The sequence below is a fragment of the Xiphophorus maculatus genome, chromosome 21 (assembly GCF_002775205.1).
Source record: "Xiphophorus maculatus strain JP 163 A chromosome 21, X_maculatus-5.0-male, whole genome shotgun sequence".
Taxonomy (NCBI): domain Eukaryota; kingdom Metazoa; phylum Chordata; class Actinopteri; order Cyprinodontiformes; family Poeciliidae; genus Xiphophorus; species Xiphophorus maculatus.
In genome coordinates this window covers 12,406,389-12,426,463 of record NC_036463.1, presented here as the reverse complement: position 1 = coordinate 12,426,463, position 20,075 = coordinate 12,406,389, and the positions used below count along the sequence as shown (strand labels likewise).

The 20,075-nt window shown below is 36.7% G+C and overlaps 2 protein-coding genes across 2 annotated transcripts in view; both read left to right on the top strand.

Annotated features, from left to right (window-relative positions):
• The first annotated feature begins 1,153 nt into the window (after positions 1-1,153).
• Positions 1,154-13,529, top strand: ube2w (ubiquitin conjugating enzyme E2 W). The gene is made up of 6 exons (XM_005797873.3): positions 1,154-1,297; positions 3,854-3,945; positions 7,901-8,003; positions 10,909-11,064; positions 11,155-11,230; positions 11,320-13,529. Exons 1-6 carry the CDS (start codon positions 1,283-1,285, stop codon positions 11,331-11,333), a joined length of 456 nt encoding a protein of 151 aa, XP_005797930.1. The 5' UTR covers positions 1,154-1,282; the 3' UTR covers positions 11,334-13,529.
• A 1,113-nt stretch (positions 13,530-14,642) lies between these two features.
• Positions 14,643-20,075, top strand: part of stau2 (staufen double-stranded RNA binding protein 2) — an 85,767-nt gene continuing 80,334 nt past the window's right edge. Inside the window, exons 1-4 of the mRNA XM_005797872.2 lie at positions 14,643-14,740; positions 17,780-17,987; positions 18,612-18,742; positions 18,906-19,065. Coding sequence (XP_005797929.1) covers positions 17,789-17,987; positions 18,612-18,742; positions 18,906-19,065 — 490 coding nt within the window. The 5' untranslated portion in view covers positions 14,643-14,740; positions 17,780-17,788. The remainder of the gene's footprint in view (positions 14,741-17,779; positions 17,988-18,611; positions 18,743-18,905; positions 19,066-20,075) is intronic.

Genomic DNA, 20,075 nt, shown 5'->3' with positions numbered 1-20,075 from the left:
CGCACTGACATACTGAATATACTATAATATGTATATATTTCTACAATTTTCGATGAATATAGTTTGCATCTTACCCAAAACTGAGTTTTCATAGGATTTGAATATTACAGCAAAATATTCTGTTGTATCCATGCACACTAAGATTATTTTAATGAATCATTGCGAAAAGTGAAAATCAAATTGCATAGATTCATTACACACAGGATGTAATTCAAGCATTAATTTTTGTTATGATTGTGGCATACAGCTAAAAGACATTTGATACAGAAATATTTTGTTATTGTCTACACATGAGGGTGATGGTTGTCTCACAAATACACATTCTACAAAGACAGCAGGCCATAAAAACAAAGCTGACCATTCACAAAATACAGATGGAAATGGAAGGTTGAGTGGAAGGAAAAGGTGTGGTAGAAAAAGGTAGACAAGCAACAATGATAACAATAGCTTTGTGAAGATTGAAGAAGTTTGGGGGAGATTGAACTGTAGGTAGAGTTGGATCTTTAAGTCATTACATATGGACACATCCAATAACTACAACTGTTATATTTGTAAAATTTTTGGATGACGTTAACAAATGCCATCTCTTATTTGATCAATTTTCACCTTGATTGTGTACTCTATTACATAACCATGACATCATCTCGGTATTTTTTAAAAACTGTTGTAATCAGTTGTTTTTTTTTTCTGCACAAGCATCAACATTAATAAAAATATTTAAAGTATCCATGTTAAATTTATGCAATATATAAGTTTGACTTTAAAAATTCAATTATTTAAATGAGCTATTCAAAGATATTCAAATTTATTAAACATTTATTCTGTTTTAACAGAACAAAGCCAACAAAATTCGTAAGCTGTTGATAAAAATACACATTACTAATTCTAACATAAAAATATTAAGTGGGGTAGATAATTGTGTGCATATAAAGGTAATAAATGATCAAATAAATTAGCATTTTACTTTACTCATGATGTCACACAGGTTTAGCCCTCCTTGCGCAAAGGTCATTGGCTGACGCTTATCTCATGTGAGCTCCGGCTTTTAACTCCGCATACTCCTTCTTTATTTATCTTATTAAAAATCCTGTTGTATCTCTACACCCGCCTCACATTTTGTGAGCGACCTGAAGTGACTGAACAGTGACCTGGGTGTAGGCGCTGCGTCAGTCAAGCAACGTGAAACGTTTCTCACTGTCAAAACAACTTCTGTCGTCACGTGACCCCTGACGCACCGTCCTCCACTCTGCGCTGATGCAGGGGGAGGGGGGGGGTTTCCATCATGGCGTCGATGCAGGTAAGGATACAATTAACAGCGAGCAAATATATGTAATTTACAGGCTCTCCGTTTTGACCTTTCTCGGCTTTTGACTGCCAGTTTATTTGCGCATTTGTATTTATCAAAGAGCGGCACTGACATTTGGGTGGAAGCCGTGAAATGTATCCCTAAACTACTCAGGTTCGGCGCTAGGTCTTTGCTAGCAGCAGTATTAGCTCTTCATCATCATCGGCAAAGCTGAAGAGAACAGGGAAACTAGCTTCCTTGAACTACGTGTTGATGCTTGCCTGCGGCTTTTCCTCAGAAGGACCCGGGGTGATATTTCCAGGAAATGTGGTTCTGAGAATTTTGGAAGTCATTTTAATAGTTGGTCGCTGTTTGGCCGACTAGTTCTAAAGTCCGCTAACGACACGGTGCGCAGTTAAATACAGTTTCAGGCGGACCTGAACAGGTGTATCGCTTCCATACAGCAGACGCAAAAAGTCAAAAGAGATCTGACAGACGATACGTAAAGATTGTATTGATTATGGCACGTCTATTGCAGGTTACTGATGAAAATACATCCATTTATTATTAACTCTCTACTGGGTTTGTTACTAACCGTTAACTCCCGAGTCGTATCGTTTAAACATGTTTTTAAATGTCCGCATCAACACCGGCATGTTTGTTGAGATTCACTAAATACATGTGGCATAAGGTCATAGAAAAGTGCACGTTACAAATCTGAAAAAACCTGACTACTTAAAAGCTATATATTGTTTTAAATAAACAAAGAAATGTATGTATTTAATAGTTATGTAGCATGTATGTAAACTGATTGATCTAGCTACTATTTGCTTTATTACCACCTCACAACCAGTCCTGATTAGATGCAGGACTGGTTGCTACACCTTGGAAACCAAGGTGTACCAAGGTTTCTAAAGGTGCCCGTTTCAAAACCAATAAATGTTCCTTCCTACGATTTACTTTGATGCAAGAGAAAGAGCTTAATGGAGTGTTTCCTCAGTTTATTTTATGCATAGAGTAATCCCACTCAGCTCTGGTTAGCTATCTAACCAGTTATCATTTCTGGTTAGATGGTTGAAAGAAAACCGCTACCCTTCTTTCATTTGTTTATAAAAACACAGATTTAGCTTGAAAATATTTGTGGCTGAAAAAAATAGCGTGGAAACTACAGGAGTGCAAGCTATTCCTCCTATTAAGATCACAATGTTATTTTTTCCCCAGTTTTTTCATACTGTGAGAATGCACACCAACTCATGCCTGTACCTGATTCAACAAGAGCCTAAAAAAGTTTTTTAAAAATATCTACAAAGCATTGACAAAGTATATAGTTCTATTGTGAAATAATGCAATCTCGAAGGCTTTTAGAAAGCCAAATTTATCACCAAAAGAAACAAGAGGGGATTTCTTGTCTTTTCATGTTTGGTACAACTTTTCATATCTTTGAATCTAAAAGAAAATCTTCTCGGTCCACACACCTTTAATGGTTTAGGATCAAACTACGTAACTAATTACTCACTGTTTTGGTCAACACCCTTGTAAATTTGTTCCTGCAGGCTGTGCAACTTCAACAAAAAACATAAATATGACTGCTTGGATAGCTGATTGAATAGCAAAATATTTAAGGACCTACATAAAGATGTAGCCTAGCTTGACCTGTTGAAATATACCTTGAAAAAAAATATTTTAATAAAACTGGGCCTTATTAGGAAAATATGCTCTTTGTCACATTATTATTGTTGAATATCACAATGAGATCAGTTGTGTTTAATCCACATTTTTATCACTCTTCTTTTCTATCATGTCCTCATTACTCTTCAAGCATTAGAATCTCGGCTCCTAAAATATAAGATTATAGCAAGTGTGTGTATTTAGGACATTGAGAGCCCATCTGACTGACCAAATGCATTTAATGGATGCATGACACTTGAAATATAATAGCCCATCAAGTATTGCATTAAAGCTGTTCTTAGCAATTGCAATATTGCACATGTTGACACTGAGGTGATGTTAATGCCATGTATTTTGCAGATCTAAATTTGACACTTTCTTTTTATTTTCCTAATGCCATCTTTTAAAGTTTTGAAGTTTGTTTCAGGTCCCTCTTGAAAATGAGATCTAGATCTCAACGGGGTTTACCTGATTAAATAAAGAATTATTATTATTATATTATTTTAAAAATCTATCTTTATAAATGCATTTATTGTCAGTCTGCGTATATTGTAATTTTTCTTATTTGTTGTTTCACACTTAAAGTATTCATTGTATTTTTGAGTATATTCAGTATTTTTAGTGAACACGTTATAGTACTGAAGTTAGTTTTAAGATGTAAGTTATGTAATTATTAAAAACGTTTGGGCCGTATATAACACTAGATTACATTACAATAATTTCCATTGATGTCATCGTTAAGATTAATAATAGTAATTAATATAACTATTTACAAGTCAAATGTATTTTAATGCTCGTCTGTTTGGCCTCAATAAGTTGTTTTGCACTGCTTTCCATTAATTCATGTTCGAGTGCCATTTTGTGACTGAGGTGTCGACATAAACATATGCTTTTCAACAGAAACGGCTACAAAAGGAATTATTAGCTCTGCAAAATGATCCACCCCCAGGAATGACGCTCAATGAGAAAAGCGTACAGAACACCATCACACAGTAAGTATCGATTTCCTGCATATTTTAGCATTGGAAAATTCCTCAAATGTAGTGATCTGTAAAAAAAAAAACAACAACAAAAAAAAAAACATCAGAAGTTTTATTATTTCTAGTGTTTTTATGAACTGGTTGACTTCCATGAAAGGCTAGTGTTTCGACTGGTGTGGAGAGGAGGTTGCTTGTTCAGTAAATTAGGCTTGGAGGTAAGATGGAGCTCCTGCATAGAAAGAATTAGGGTCATTTTAGTGACTGGTAGTTCTGGCCCCTCAGAAGATTGTCTCTAATGTTCAGTGTCGCTCTCCACTCTAATAAAATATTCAACGGTTGGCATTCACTCGCTAGGGTTAAATAACAGGGAACACAGGCTGCTTTTTCCCTGCATTCCTTCCCTGAAACTCAGTGGATATTGTTGCGGTTAGGTTTTTGTTTTGATTGTTAATGAAGGTTGATACTATGTTTTTTTTGTTGTTGTTAAAAACTGCAACGCTCCCTTTAATACCTTTAAAAGTTGCCGCCTCGTTCCATGATTCTTTATGAGGCATCACTACCGTCTACCGGATCGCAATATGCTGACGTCACTCCTCCGTGGTGCAAACAACTCAAGACAATATTCATGTGAAGCAAAGCTGTACAAAGTACTTAATAGTAAACACATAATCTGCTGAAATTAAGATGAAACAAACAAAGGAGACTGATTGACCTCTGTATTTCATCCACATTCGTTCTGAGCTGTGAAAATATTTTTCCAAAGAACAAGTACAGGAGGAATATTTGTCATCCATGCTTTCTTCCAGGGGACAAGTGGAAGTTTTAGCAAGTTGTTGGCACAGGGAAGATGGTATGTTTTTGCAATTTCCTCATTACATAAGTCACCTGGGCGAAGAAGCATATGAATTGTTTTTTTTTTCATGACTGACAAGTCTCCCAACCAGTTCAGCTGGCTCCTGTGATCTTTTTGCTTCACAGGTTTCAGTGGTATGTATGGGTGTGTATTCTGTTTGCAGCTCTAGTTGAAAACTCTCTGTTAGGGTTGCATCTCAGCTGGAGTGATGGGCAGCAGTAGGGAATTACTCTGCTTTAGTTCAGGAAACATTTCCCCCCCCTTACTTAACAATGAGACCTACTTAATGGGGAAAAAAAAAAAACTTCCCAAGAGACACTTTGATGCGATGTCTCTACTGGGATAATGCATTGTCAGTTTGATAGCTTTTGTTTATGGTACACCCTGTCTCTGTTTCTCATTAGATAATGATCCTTGATGTCATAATTAGAGGCAGGCAGTAAGGAAAATGTCACCTAAAGAAACCTGTTGTGTCTCCTCTGCAGTATATTTATGTAACTTAGCCTCTCCCCCCAGCCGTCGTTTGTCCAAATGGTTTAATGTTACATTTATTGACTGTGTCATATTACCAGCTGACTATGGCGAATTTGATGATATTGAGCATTTTGCCCTTGGATCTGCTCTTAGCGGCTCATGTCAGGCATCATTCACCGAGATTTCGCGTTGTAAACATCACTAGCAGTATGTCCATGCAGTAGCAGAAGTAAAATGTACGGAGGAGTTTATATTCTTTTTTTTCTTTTTAAATTTTTAAGAAACCGACATCCTTTATAAATCTATTGGGTTTCCTATCTGTATTTCCATTAATGTACACCTTCAGTCAGAGATTGTCATGTTCCTGTCACCTTCTGATTTTAGTTTCAGAATAGAATTTCCACATTTGTTCTTTACTTTTTGCTTTTTTTTGTGATACTAGATTTTTTTTTTGTAATATTACCATTTACAGAATAATTGCAAAAAAAAAGTTTGTAAAGCAAGTAGCATAAATATAGACTTAAAAATATAGACAGAAGAAAAACATTTAATAAATCTAAACATTTTACAATTAGTGTAGCATACATAACAGTTTTTTAAAAATAAAAACTTCAAAGATTTGTCATTTAAAATGCTTTTCATGTTACTATAAAGCCACAGTAAGCTGAGCAAACCAGTCTGATGATGTTTCTGTAACGTCTCTGAAACCTGAAATCACTGGAATTAAATGTGTATAAAAACACCAGCATGACGGAGATTGATGTTTGATGCACATCAGTGTTTATTTTAATGGTGTTCTATAAAGATTTTTTCCCCTAAGTGGTTCAGGTAATAACTGTGCAGCTTAAGGGCAGTCGCATCATTTCAGTGAGTGGGCTGATTGTCTTAGACTAAAACATCAATTTGGATAAAAGTGTATCTGTAGTGGACTTTATAATAATTTAGTGTTGATGCATTTCTGTCCAGCCACTATCAGAAGCTGTTTCAAACTTTTACTTGATTAAATGTATCATCAGCAAAGTCAGTTTTAGACTTTGATAGATTACATGTCACTTAATATAAACTGCTTAGAAGCTAAGAGCTACATTTCATGTTTGACTTAAAAGCACAAAGAAAATTTTGCTTCGATCAGATACGGATTAAATTACGCCTGGCTCGGTCAGCACAGTTCCTCAGCTGGACTCCTGAGATGAAAATAGATTTTGTCTTCCGAATGAATGGGATATCAAATTATTACCAGACCACTGTCAAAATAAAGATAAATATTCATTGTCAGTGGAGTCGCATTGAAAGCGTTTGATGCTACAATTAAAGTAAGATATTTATTTTTAAACTTCGATGATAGAACACACTGTCTTCTACGTATGATCCTTCAGGATGGGGTCTTGAAAACCAGGTGTTGAATAAAATGTTTTCTGAACTTTTCTAAAAGTACGTTTATTAAAGTGACAGAGGAGATAACTTTGGCTGCTGCGAATTTATTCACATTTTATGTCCACAGACATATACCTGTGTATAATTAGATTTATGAAAAATAGAATAGAGATGCCAATATTAGAATTTTCTTCTTGTTTTTCTTTAGTTTGGTGTCAGCATTAGTGAGTATGAAAGTCTTGCACTATGATAACCTTGAGTAAAAACACCCCAGTATTAGGATTTAAATAAAAATGTTAAGAATGGCCATAATCTCCTCATTTACATTTCAAATTCAAGAGCTGTATTTTTCTTATTACTGCTTAAAATGACAAAACATAAAATATTTTGTTATTTTGGTATGTTAACCTAACAAAATTATGTAACAAACTTCTGCAATACAGAGGGAAAGCTAGCTTGTAAATGTGGTTCGCTGGGTTGTTGTGATGCATTGGCTCGTCTGGTTTAGAAACAGAAAGAGGAAAAAACTTTTTAAGCCTTATCCATCTCCTGTCACAACAAGCCTTGCTAAAATTAGTTGGACTTGTTTAAACCACATATTGATCAGTATTGCCTTAACTTTAAATGTTGTGTTTAAGAGAAACACTTTGTCCTTTTTTTTGAGTTATTGACCTGGAAATTTCCATTGTTTGGATGTCTTAAAGAGGGTGCCATGGTTTTCATGCATCAGGGAGAAAGTCTGCTTTTCTGTTAACAATTAACAAAAATACCAGGACAGATTCTGAAATTTTGTGTTCTTAAAGCACACTGGCATGGTGTGATGCTGTGATCTCTGTCAAGTTACAGAAATCCACTCAGTTCTTGATTTCACTTTATTTCAGACTCAGGATGACAGATTTGCGCAGATTGGTTATTTGTATTTGGTCAGTAATCTTAGAGCCTTTTGCAACTATTTCATTATTAATGCCACGTATCATGAGCAAGATTTACATAAGTTACCCATAAATAACCATTGGGCTTTCATAAATTACTTATTACCCTAATAATTCAATTTACCTGAAGAATATCTATAGTCCATTGGCCCAGAACAGTAACGAACAAAACTCAAAACTTTCAATTCAGATTTGCTGCCACCAGTTCTCTATTCAAACCTGTTTTTCCGCCTTACCTGTGTTTATTTTTAGTTGACTTGAGGAATGTTTTTATCAGTCTGTTTGAATGAGATTCCAGTCATATTTTAACACTGTGCCTTTTTTTCCTTTCTAGATGGATTGTAGATATGGAAGGTGCACCTGGCACGTTGTATGAAGGAGAGAAATTTCAGCTGCTTTTCAAATTTAGTGGTCGATATCCCTTTGATTCACCTCAGGTAAGTCAGAAACAACCTGGTTTTTTATTCATTGACTCTCAAACCACCCGAGCATATCCCCCCTGTCTTTTATTAACTATATTGCCACCTTTTAGACTTTTCTGCTTTTATAAAAAAATAATTAATATGATTGTTAATACTATACATATTATATGGAACTTTAAATCTTGGGTGGGAAGCAATAGAAAATGGAAACATTATTAAAAATGTGCCTTTTAAACACATGGTGGGGTGAACAAAATAAAGAAAAACTGTTTAAAGTACTATGAGATACTTACACATGCTCACAGACTCCCGAAGTACGAATAGCAAATTACTATAGCCATTGAACTACATGATGAAATTCACTGTTGGTTCTGTGTTCGATCGAGAGGTAGAAAAAATAATTAAGGCAATGCATGTGCTGCTTTTTCGACCAATCCTTCTATACTTAAAGCCATTTATTTTCTAAAACAATACTTGTTAACCTTAAAGACTTTAGTTAATAAATTGTCCACTCCAGTGCTTTAGTTCCTTTAGAGTCCAGGCTTAAACATCCACTACCACTCAATCTTCTTTAATAAATCACCATATTTTTGTCTTCTGGAATTATCTAGGCATTAAGTTTCTTGTTTAGAATATAATATAGTTTTTCAGGTCGTCACGCTGACTTTTCTTTTAACATTGTGAAGCTTTTCTTTGTTTTTACTCCACTAAATGCAATTTGAATATTTTGGATTCACGGTAAGCAAGACTGAGTGGCTTTAGCCACAATAAACAAAGCAAGCCCAAGCGCAGCTCCCACTTGCAATCCTGATTTCCCTCACGTGGGTATTTATAGACTACATATTTATCATTGTTATGTTGTCTCTAATAGGTCATACAAGGTAAAGCAACATCTTCAGATATCTGCCATGCAATCCTAACCCATACAGTGACATAAACCATGATAAAATGCTGAGCGAAAGATAACTTGGATAGCATAAAGCAGGACAGATAAACTCTCACTGGCCTTCATCAAAGTGCAAGTCGACCCTTAGCAATAACCAGCTGTCAAATCAGCTTGTAAAGTTTGAAAAATAGTATTCATAGTTGAAAACCTAAACTAAATAACTTCATACTCAGAACATAAGCTAGTTCAGATAATCTGTTTATTTTTTTAATGGAAAACAGCCTTTAAATGTATTAGTCATAAAGGGAAACACTAATTAGCTTATTGATGATTTCATAGCATTCACAATTTTTGTCTGTCTCTTGTATAAATCTCATCTTTTTTTAGTAAAACAAAAAAAAAAACTATCCCCCTTTTGGCAAAATGAAAAATAAGCCATTTGAATTTATATATGTTTCTGTTTTAGTTGTTGAGATGAAAAATTATGATTAAATTTGCCCATCTACACTTTTTAATTAGTACCGCTAACAGGAAGGTTAGTGTTCCTTTTTGGAGTGACATTAAAACAGGAGGCGTCCTCTACTGTTCATACTTTCACTATTAAGGTGCTTAATACTGATTTTATTTACTTATCTTTTTATTTGTATCTTGGTGAAAAGAAACTAAGTATGCATGGTTTTTGAGATCCATCAATTTGCCCACTAATAAACATCGGTGGCCCAAATGGTTTCATAAACTCTTGCTGCTTAAAGTGATTCCTGTAGTTTGGGGGGAATATTGTCCTAAATATGCAGTAACAGTGTTATTTAACAGCTTATTTTCAACTAAGTTGTAAAAATAATCAAATAACACGCAATTCTAATCAAATATTCTCATTCTGTTTAAGCACTTCAGCTGGGAAATGTTGTCATTATTATATTTATTACTACGATGGGCAGAAAAAGAGATTAAAAGTGAAATGCATTAAGCTGCAGCTGAGCTGCTTTGCTCGTTTCTCCTGGAACGGCAATTAGATGGCTAATCTCACTCCCTGCCTGCTGTAGGCTCCCACACAATAACTAGACTAATGGGATGCAATAAGAACTCAGCATAATGGTTTGGGGATGAACCTTGAATTTATACTTTGTGTAAACCGAGGGAACACTCATTCTACTAATAAAGGTTTCCATTAAAAGTCTGTCAGTTGACACCATATGACATGCAACAAAGCTGTACTCATTTCAAAGTAAAAAACTTAACATAGTCACTCATTTAAGCATGTTTGTTTACAAAACTGGCTATAGTGAAGTAGGAGCAGAAGTGTGTCTGCACCATCAGACTAATAAAGTTGTTATTGAGAGGTTCATTGGATCAATTTTGTTCTCCAAAGTAGATCTATTCCTCTTTCGATTTTTTTCCCATCAAACAAGCATTGGTATTATGTACTTTTATCTGGAGTTTTCCTGCATATTTGTAACTCGTGTGGTTCTGGTACTGTCCAGTGAGGCCCACCCTGGTGCCAGACGGCCTGAACTCACTGTTACCCTTCATTACCCTCATTTCCCCCTCTGTCTGCCTTTCTTATCTCTGGCTACTCATGTCTCAGTCTAAAAATATTTGATTGAATTTATGTTTCACTTCTTTTTACCCAACATACTGACTGTTTTTTACTGTTTCTTTGTCTTGATTAACCTTTTTTTGTTGCTTCTTCTCAAGCTGGCCAAACCTGGCCTCTGTAATCTATACACAGAACCTCCTGTTGTTGCAAAAAGCCAAGTCAGAGATTGTCATCAAGACTGATTTCTGGGACAGAAATACATTTATACCTATTTTTTCTGAAGGAGTTGGTTATTAAAGTATTCAGTTTTTTAGCTATTCACATTTCATCACATTGCAGCAAAAAGAAAAGAAAAAAAACACATTGTATTTTATTGAGATTTTATTGAATAGACCAACAGACCAGTTAAATGTCAGCTTTGACTTTCTGCTACGGTTGTACATTCTGTCTCTTATCTTAATAACCTCACATGTATTTGTTTGTTTTTAACTGTGCAGGTAATGTTCACAGGAGAGAATATACCTGTCCACCCACATGTGTATAGCAACGGTCACATCTGTTTATCTATTCTGACGGAAGACTGGTCACCAGCCCTTTCTGTGCAATCAGTTTGTCTTAGTATTATCAGCATGTTGTCCAGCTGCAAAGAAAAGGTACCTCTGCAGGACTGCACAGATACCGACTACTACTTCATGTATTGTCTGCATTCGTTAAACTTGAAATTTGTTATCTTTTTTCCACAGAGACGACCACCTGATAACTCTTTTTATGTAAGAACATGTAACAAAAATCCAAAGAAAACAAAATGGTGGTATCATGGTGAGTACTTTCTTCAAACACACACAGTTTGTCCTGTTTAAGTTGGGAGATAGATGATGTAACCTCATTCTTTTTCCCCCCCTTCACAGACGATACATGCTAATGTACAAACTTTGTAACAATCGTAGAAGAAAGAAGTCCTACTGACCTACATAAAGCACTTTTTAATCATTCAGTCTTTGAACTCTGACCTTTGACTGGAATAACGGACACCATGCGCTGGAGGCTCCTGACTGCATTTTCCAAGCGGGCAGTTGGCTGCATGTTTTAGTCGGTTGTAACATAGAAAATTAAAATGAACCGAGATTTAGAAGTTTCCAGGATGTATCGTTTTTGGCAGACAGGACATAAACGCAGCAGGTTTCGCAGAGAGACGATTTAGAAATTCCAGTTTTGCCGAGTTATTACTTTATTTGTGCGTTGGGTGCATTTTAAAGGTACTTGTGTTGTGCAATACCGACTGATGGATGCATGTTGGGGCCTGCAAAGAGAAATCCTAATGTAATTTTCTTCTAGAAGGGATCTGACCATTAAGCCCCAAGAAAATGCTTCATCTGGTTTTTTTTTTTGTTTGGTTTGTTTTTTCATGATTATTATTTTTATTGTTATGCACTGTGAAAGTTATCTGGTTTGAAAAGGAACTATTCATACGTTATTCGTCACTTGCAGATATACTGTAAGCCGCCATTGTTTGAAACAACTGCATCGAGATTACACAATTTTTTTCTTCAGCTTCCACCTGGTTGCTGTTCTTCCTTCTGTGGTACAAATGAGGATATAACAGAAAAGGTGACGCATCTGCAGTCATCCGAGGCCCTCGGCGCACATCTCCTCAAGAGGTTGGGGTAGTTGTCACTAGTCCAGCCTTTAAGATGTGCAGCAGCCTCTCTTCCACTTAAAGAATGTCTGTAAGAGAATATTGATTCATTTTTATATGTACGATTATATATATATATATAAATATATATGCATATATATTTATGTATTTTTAAATTAACATGCTTTAATTTTCTGTCTTTGAAACATTTGATTTTAAATCTGCTTTTGTACTTTTTTCTGACTAGCTGATGCATTGGAATGGGGGTTTTGTGTTTTTTTTGAAGGGTCAGTATGGTTCCTCTTGATGTTCCTTTGCTACTTGTCATTTAATTTAAATTCTCGTTTGATCTCCAGAGCAGCACCGAATGAGGAAAAAGGAGTCGCTAAGAAAGCTTTTGTGACGTTCCCCCTGTCAGAGTTTTGGCTCAGGTACTTTTTCAATAAAGAGATCACATCTAAAAAGATACCTATTAAATATTTTGAATTTAACTATATTTTCACCAAAAGAGACTGTTATGTTGTAAACTTAATGCATTGTCTGAAAATGTTGTATATAGTTCTTTAAAATGTTTTGACAATGCAACAGAACACTGCATAGGATGCATTTAGTGTCTGGGTGAATCATAAAGGTAGTGCTTTATTTCACTGGATGTTAGTCTGCATCTTTTGCAAATTTTGGTATGTATAGTGAGCTGCAGGCTTAAGTTGGTACAAAAACATTTAAAAGTTAGTAGTTTTACAGTGCATGCAATTTTAGACCGTACCCTTTCATATAGACATCAAACACTGTAAGGACTTTTAGTTTTTCCAGCCTGTAGAGAGTGTTTTTTATTTTTTATTTTTCCAGATTAATATCACTAAGAGCTCACCGTTAGAGGCGGTGCTCAGTTCAGGCTGTAATCACTCCATTCCTAATCAAACTTTTATCCGGTAAGATACTTGAATTTTCCAACTTGAATTCATATGAACCTTTTTTTTTGGGGGGGGGGGGGGGTCTGGAGGAGTTTCTTGAATGAGATTGAGTGAATGTGATAATGCCACAGCTATCTAAAAAAACAACAACTATATAACCAAGACAACTATTGGAGGATATTTTTTCCTATCATAATGGGTGTAGACTGTCATTGTGCTTTGAGGACAAAAGGTTGTGAAGAAAATTTAAATGCAGTCAGAACAGCAAGTATGCAGAGACAGAAAAGGCCTTCATCCAGCAGGTGGGATCAGGAGTTTTTAGAACTTGAGTGAGGATGTTACAATATTTTTTTGGTTTGTTTGTTTTCTCATGGTTATTTCGGTTATCTTTTTTGTTTTTTTTTTCCCGACGTGTTTTGAACTTTTAGTTTGCAGGTTGTTGTGAGTGATAAACACTAATGAGGGTGTGTTATTTATATTTATTTTTTTCTGGGATGTGCAAGCTCCATGTAAAAGGTGCCTGTTCATTTTCGTAATCAACAATAAAGCAAAAATTCACTTTTAACGTTGGTCTGAGCTCTCAACATGTTTGTCTCCCTATACATGGTCAAGGTATACATGTTTTCCAAAACTTTTTCTTCACAGGATTTGGATTTTATAAAGTAAAATGTGAGCTGTTCATAAAATAGAACCAAAAACACCTGGTTCAAAAATAATGGATTAACATCAGCCCAATTTCTGTATATTTTTTAAAACCTAATGTTATGAACTTGACTTAAAATGCGTAAGAACACAAGTTAAACTTAAGCCAGAAATAATTGTTAAAAAATTGGTAGATATGACAAATTACCTGGCTAAATACTATTTTTTTTTGTCATTAAAAATGACATATGGGGATATTACATCTTTAGCGGATTTATTTTAGAAGTATACTAAATGCAGACTATTTTCATGCATCTACCGGAAGACATACTTTTGCATGCATTTCAAAACAGGTAAAATGGGAAGAAGTGGTCCTGCGTCGCCCTCTATTGGCTGCGATAGCATGTTACAAATATATCTATTTTTGACTTAATCTTGTTTCCTTTACAAAGAAGAAATTGAAAGAAAGAATAACTTGAAAGTGTTCACAGACTTAGAAACTCACCACTTAACAGTATAACACGTGGTCAGGTTTTAGACGCAGGTATTGTGACTTTCTGTGGTTTGTGATACGTTTGATCTGATCAGGTTTTTTAAAATCTCTTTCTCCAGTAAGCTTCGTTCATAATCCTGTCCTTACCGTGTCATACCCATTTTTAATTATTTTTAACAGCGTTTATGTTCAAGCAATCAGTATTTAAAAATACTGCAAATTCGTAGCATGTAAGTGCAATTTTGTAATAAAAATGGGTTGCTATTTTGAAACAACTTGTTTGCAAGACGGCCCTTTCAGAACCGCTGGGCATGGATTTGAATCAAAAGTTAACTTGTAGCTTTGAGGTAGCAAAACCTGGACTGAACCATTTTTCTCAATGCGGGGGGTCGCCGATTCATTCAACACTCACCTTAACCTCTAGTAGTTGTCCTATCTCGCTTTGCACATTGTGGTTACGCTGAAATTACCAAACCTGCAGCTTTTGCATAAAATATTTCTTTAGTGGGTTGTTTCCTTCCAACAAGATGTATTTTGTCATGTTTATCTCAGACCAATAAGATGGTGCGTTCCCTTCTTCCATCCAGTTCTCTTTAGTGTTTGCCAATGTTGGAGGTGTAACTGGGGTCTGGCCCTGGACAAAGGTAAAAAAAAAAAAAAAAATGTTACCTCTAAATGTCTGTCCCGTCGTCGTGAGGTGGTCACGGGAGGGTTTGCCACGTCGTTCTCGGTCCGTGCGTGTTGTTAGATCAGGCTGAATTTTCCACGACTTTTCGTGGAAGATGGGGCGGTGTGGAGATGCTAGCAAAGAGAGAGGGGTGTTCTCGGCCGATCAGCCATGATGAACCTCCACCGGCTAAGCGAGCCTAACCGGAGGTCGTCTGATTAAAAATTTTGCCGATTAAGGAAACCCACAGCGACACACTCATGACAGTATGCACATTTGGTCATTCTGCAGCTCCGTTTTCAGGGACTGACATTTGGAGGAAACGCTGTTTTCCTCTTGGTATCGTTAGCTTCCTTGCTAAGCTGGGCAGTAGCTGGGATGCATAGGTTGCAGACAGCCAGTCGGGCTCTAACGCTACACCACCTCTTCTTTTTTTTTTTTTGCTATGCCTTCAGTTTGCAGTGACACACAGTGATAAACCCCGATAGCTTGCTGTTTCAATAATGCGTGAGTTAGTGAGAGTTGCAGCATATGAAATTGTAACCTAGCCCCCTCCCCTTCCAGAGCACTAGGGGCAGGCTGGACACACAAGCGCTATTTGCAGGAAAAATGTAAATACATGAACTTCAATGAGCTGGAGCTGCTGCTGAGCCAAAGATGCATGTGTTCTGCCTCGAAGTGCAGTGTTGTTTACATTAGTCCAACCATCATCTGTATGGACAGGTGACACTTGTTATACATAAATGAAAGAAAACAGAATGAAAACATTCAAGCTGTAGTGTTTAATTCCTCAACCAAGAGATTAACAGGTTTAGACTTTGTTTTCCCTCTACTCTTAACTCTGGGAATATGTACTTTACCTGTTTTTTTTTTATTCATATAACTGATTGAACTCTCAATAAATCAGTTTATAAACTGTTTGCTTCCTTGTTTCTCAAATTAAGTATTACGTACTTGATCTTAAACAGTATGACATGCATCGTTACACTGCAGTCAGTGTTTGCCTCCTTAAAGAGTTCTTCTTTTTTTGTCACACACATGTTGCAGATCATCAAACAAATTTTGATCACAAAGATTTGAATGTCAAACTTATTTTGACATTCAAATCAAAATAAGTTTGACATTCAAATCAAAATAAGTTTGACACTTCTACAAACAGACAGCCTTTCACAACTTAGCCAAACAAAGCAACAAAATAGGAAGGGAAACGTATTAAAATGTCATCAGAAAAAAAAGTAGCTTTCATAAAAACTTATTTGGATAATTGTTTGGAGAATCAAAAAGTCTAGACTTGGACTAGGCCACTTCAGGCCCTACCCTACAGATCAGAACTTTTTGGTATGACATGGTTCTATTTAATTAATTCTTTAATTTAAGTGCAGGTTAAACTCAGCTTCTCTCCCCCCAAAAAAGGGGTTAATTCCTGTTAATTTATGATTTAACAAGGCGGGGGCGGGGCTCAGTCAAAAGTACAGTTTGTGTTACATTTTGAACGTTATCATTTATAAGTTCTCCCTTAGTATGCTTACAGCTAGTTCATTTGTAACCCTGTCCTGTTAGACTCATGCTTCATCTAATGCTGTTCATTTTTTTTAAACATAGTAAGAAACTGATTCATTTAGCTGAAAGCAGGTACTACGGCGTTGTTTACTCAATTTTCACTGTTGGTTGGTTAAACAGCACATGCTACAAATTCATTTCGCATATATATTACAGGCTGCAGGCAAAATATTTGCATTCCTTAAAATCTACATTGGGATTTCCAACTTTATGGCTTTCACTGCCTTGGTGCCCTGTAAGGCAGTGCTGTGGTACGAACTTACTCCTAGTTGTGCAACTCGGTCTTATAAAGGAGGAAAACAACGAGATAAAAATAAAAATCATTAAAATGTGTAGTAAATTAACTTGTTAGGTCTCAGTCTCCCCTCTGCTGTTTTTCTACAGTTCAATAACGACAAGCACTGCAGATGTAATCCTGATTGTCTCAAGTGTTTACATGGACGCTGTCTGTTGAGGTCTTTGATTTGATAATACCAGAAGGCTGGATTAGCTAGTTTGGATGTGTTTGGGATCATCGTCCTGTTTGGAACGATCCGATTCTATTAAAGTTTCAACAATCCTATTAAAAATACCAACCTTTATAAAAATGAAACATGGTTAGCATGCTCAGAAAAACCCTCTTATTACAGAGGCTCTGTGTTATTTTAAAAATAAATAAATAATGGAATACTATTGCCACTTGTCACAGTTTAGAAAGTTTTACATTTACTATTGAGTGTTTCAAACAAAATATAAACCCCTTCTCTAAAATTGACACCTTGAAGCTTGACTGACTTTTATACTATAGCTATCCGTCGTGGCTATAGCACCGGTGATGCTGCCACACTGCATTGCACAAAGTAGATGGGAAATTGAAGGACTACCTTAAAACTCTTCAAATCCACAACGAATTCAAACTTATACACCAAAATCTTGTTTTTGTTACCAGTTCACCTTAAAAATATCCAATTAAGTAATTGATTGCATGACAATCACGGCCACAAAGAGTTTAAACTTCCGACTAGAACGTTACTGGACCAGTATATTTGCATCTGGCCCACGGTTAAGATCGACCGCTGAAACCTGTATATAATTTTTCGTGCTTTGTTCCTCCCGAAAAACAAATTGTAATTCAATGTCCATTGTCTCGCTTGGGCAGCTTTCACAGGCGGCCTCCTTTTTGCCGTTGGCAGCAGTAACATGAGTAAAGCTCCTTGGAATAAAGCTTCATTGTTTGTGTCTGTTAGCTGCCGGTGGATCAGAATGTGAGAGAGAACGGCTCCGTTTGGAGTCGGTTCTCCAGGCTCTCAGCACAGAAATGTTCTAAAATATCTTACACGGATTTCAGACTTCTGAAAATGTGTGTGTGTGGAACAATGTCCAGCTCACTTTTCAGGCTGTAAAATGAATGAGATGTTTCAATTCTCTATTTAATTTGAGGTGTGACTACACATGGCCTGCTGTTGTTCTCCTCCAGGAATAGAGCATGGCTCAAGTGAAAGTACAGACCGCAGCGCCCCTGGCTGGTCCTGGCCTCTCCCCTGGAGTTTCTCCGACGGCCATGGCCAGCCCAGGACCCCTGGGTCTGCAGCCCTCTGTCAACGGCACAGGCCCGGCCCCCACACCCGCCTGCCCTGCTCCTGCAGTCGGATATGGGGACGCTCCTGTGTCTGCCACACCACCAGGTATGACAGAACAACACCACCATCTTCTGTTTATGATCAGCCGCGAAGAGCATGTCGCATTATAACGACTATGTGGAAGATTCCCAAACAAATGATGTATCTTTTTTTAACTCTGGACAAACGTTGTACTGTTGTATTTGTTCATATTTTGCGTTTATTATGCTTCAATGAAAAGCTTAGCCTGTAGTTAGAAACAATAGGCACATCTAAATCAATCCGAATGTAACCGAGACATTTGGCTCAACAATTCACTTCAAACAGTGAACCTCATAAATTATATAAATTTATTAGAGACAGAATCATTGAAACATTTATTTTTGTTAGTCATGATGATTATGGCCTTTGATACAGAAACGTTCTGTAATGATCTACACAGTCTTGGGGAAGACTGTTGACTTGACTGTTGTCCTACAGACCATCACAGACAACTTCCACAAAGAAATTAAGCAATTCACTAAATTCACTTCCTGATGATTTTCTTAGGTAAAGAGATGAATCGATAACTCTCCAATGTTACAGTTTCCCACCAGAGTTTTCTACACAAATGAGGCATGATTCGTCTGAACGGTGCAAAAACTGTAGTTTTGTCCTCAGTAAATTGTGTTTGGCTGCTGTGTGTTCAAGGCTCGCCCCAGGAGGACATGGCAAACCCTAAAGAGAAAACTCCAATGTGCTTGGTGAATGAGTTAGCCCGTTTCAACAGGATCCAGCCACAGTACAAGCTCCTCAATGAGAGAGGCCCTGCACATGCTAAGGTAAACTATTCATCAATTTTTCTTTTGGGAAAAAAATAGCATATTTTTTCCATGTGTTCTAATATTAATAGGCATCACGAAGGAGCATGTGTTTCTTGAAATGCAATTCCAGTTGCTTAGTTCTGTAATGTGTTGGTTTCTCCTCTGGGTGTTGCTGTTTCAGATCTTCACGGTGCAGCTGACTCTTGGGGAGCAGGTGTGGGAGGCAGAGGGCACCAGCATTAAGAAAGCCCAGCACTCCACTGCTGCCAAAGCGCTGGCCGAGAGCGTCCTTCCCAGGCCCGCGCCCCGCTCGCCTAAAGTCGACGTCAACAGCAACCCAGGTAGCACAAAAGAAAATTCCAGTCTGTCTTCGGATTTTATCAACTCATAATAATTTGTCAGTGAACATGTATGTGCACACTTGCACAGTGCTTTGAAAAAATATTCAGTTATTCATGCCGCAACCACAAACTTCAGAGTTTCTCATTGGGAATTTACCTGACACGTCTCTGCCAGCATAAGCAGGTTTAAGCGATGGATGTTTCTTTGCAAAGTCCATATGTCTGCAATATTATTCACAGTTTGGCACAAACCATGTTGGGGACATGGAAACAGACCACAATTTAAATCTCAGTCTTGATAAAAAACACCACGTGTGGCTGAAAAGTAACTCAGTACATCACCCCGAACACATCATCCTGCAGCATCGCAGCAGACGGTGGTGGTGGATGTAAGATTGGGATGGTTTCACGATACTAAACACATATTTGAGAATCTGTGGCAAGACTGGAAAATTGCTTTTAAGATAAGAGACATCCAGTCCCACTGAGCTTCAACTAATTTGCAGTGAAGAACGAGGGCAAAGTCCATCACTGATGCTGACATTGCTAAAAAGACTTGCAAATGTAGGTGCAGGAAATATGATTAATTTGTAAAAAAATAAATCCCCACTACGATTCTCTCTCCACTTAGCAATTATGTTAAACTCTCTATTAGTCTATCACACAAAATCCCAGTAAAATGCACTTAAATTTGTGTTTGTAACTCGAAAATATATCAAGTTAAATGGGTATGAATGCTTTTGCAAGGCACTCAATCAATCAAAAAATCAAATTTTATTTGTATAGCACATTTCAGCAGCAAGGCATTTCAAAGTGCTTTACATCATTACAAACACAGAATCACAATGCAATATAGAATCAATCATTAAGTCAAGTTCCGTCAATAAATTTGTAATTGATTACATTTCAAATACAATTCTAAACAGGTGGGTTTTCAGTTGAGATTTAAAAGAAGTCAGTGTTTCAGCTGTTTTACAGTTTTCTGGAAGTTTGTTCCAAATTTGTGGTGC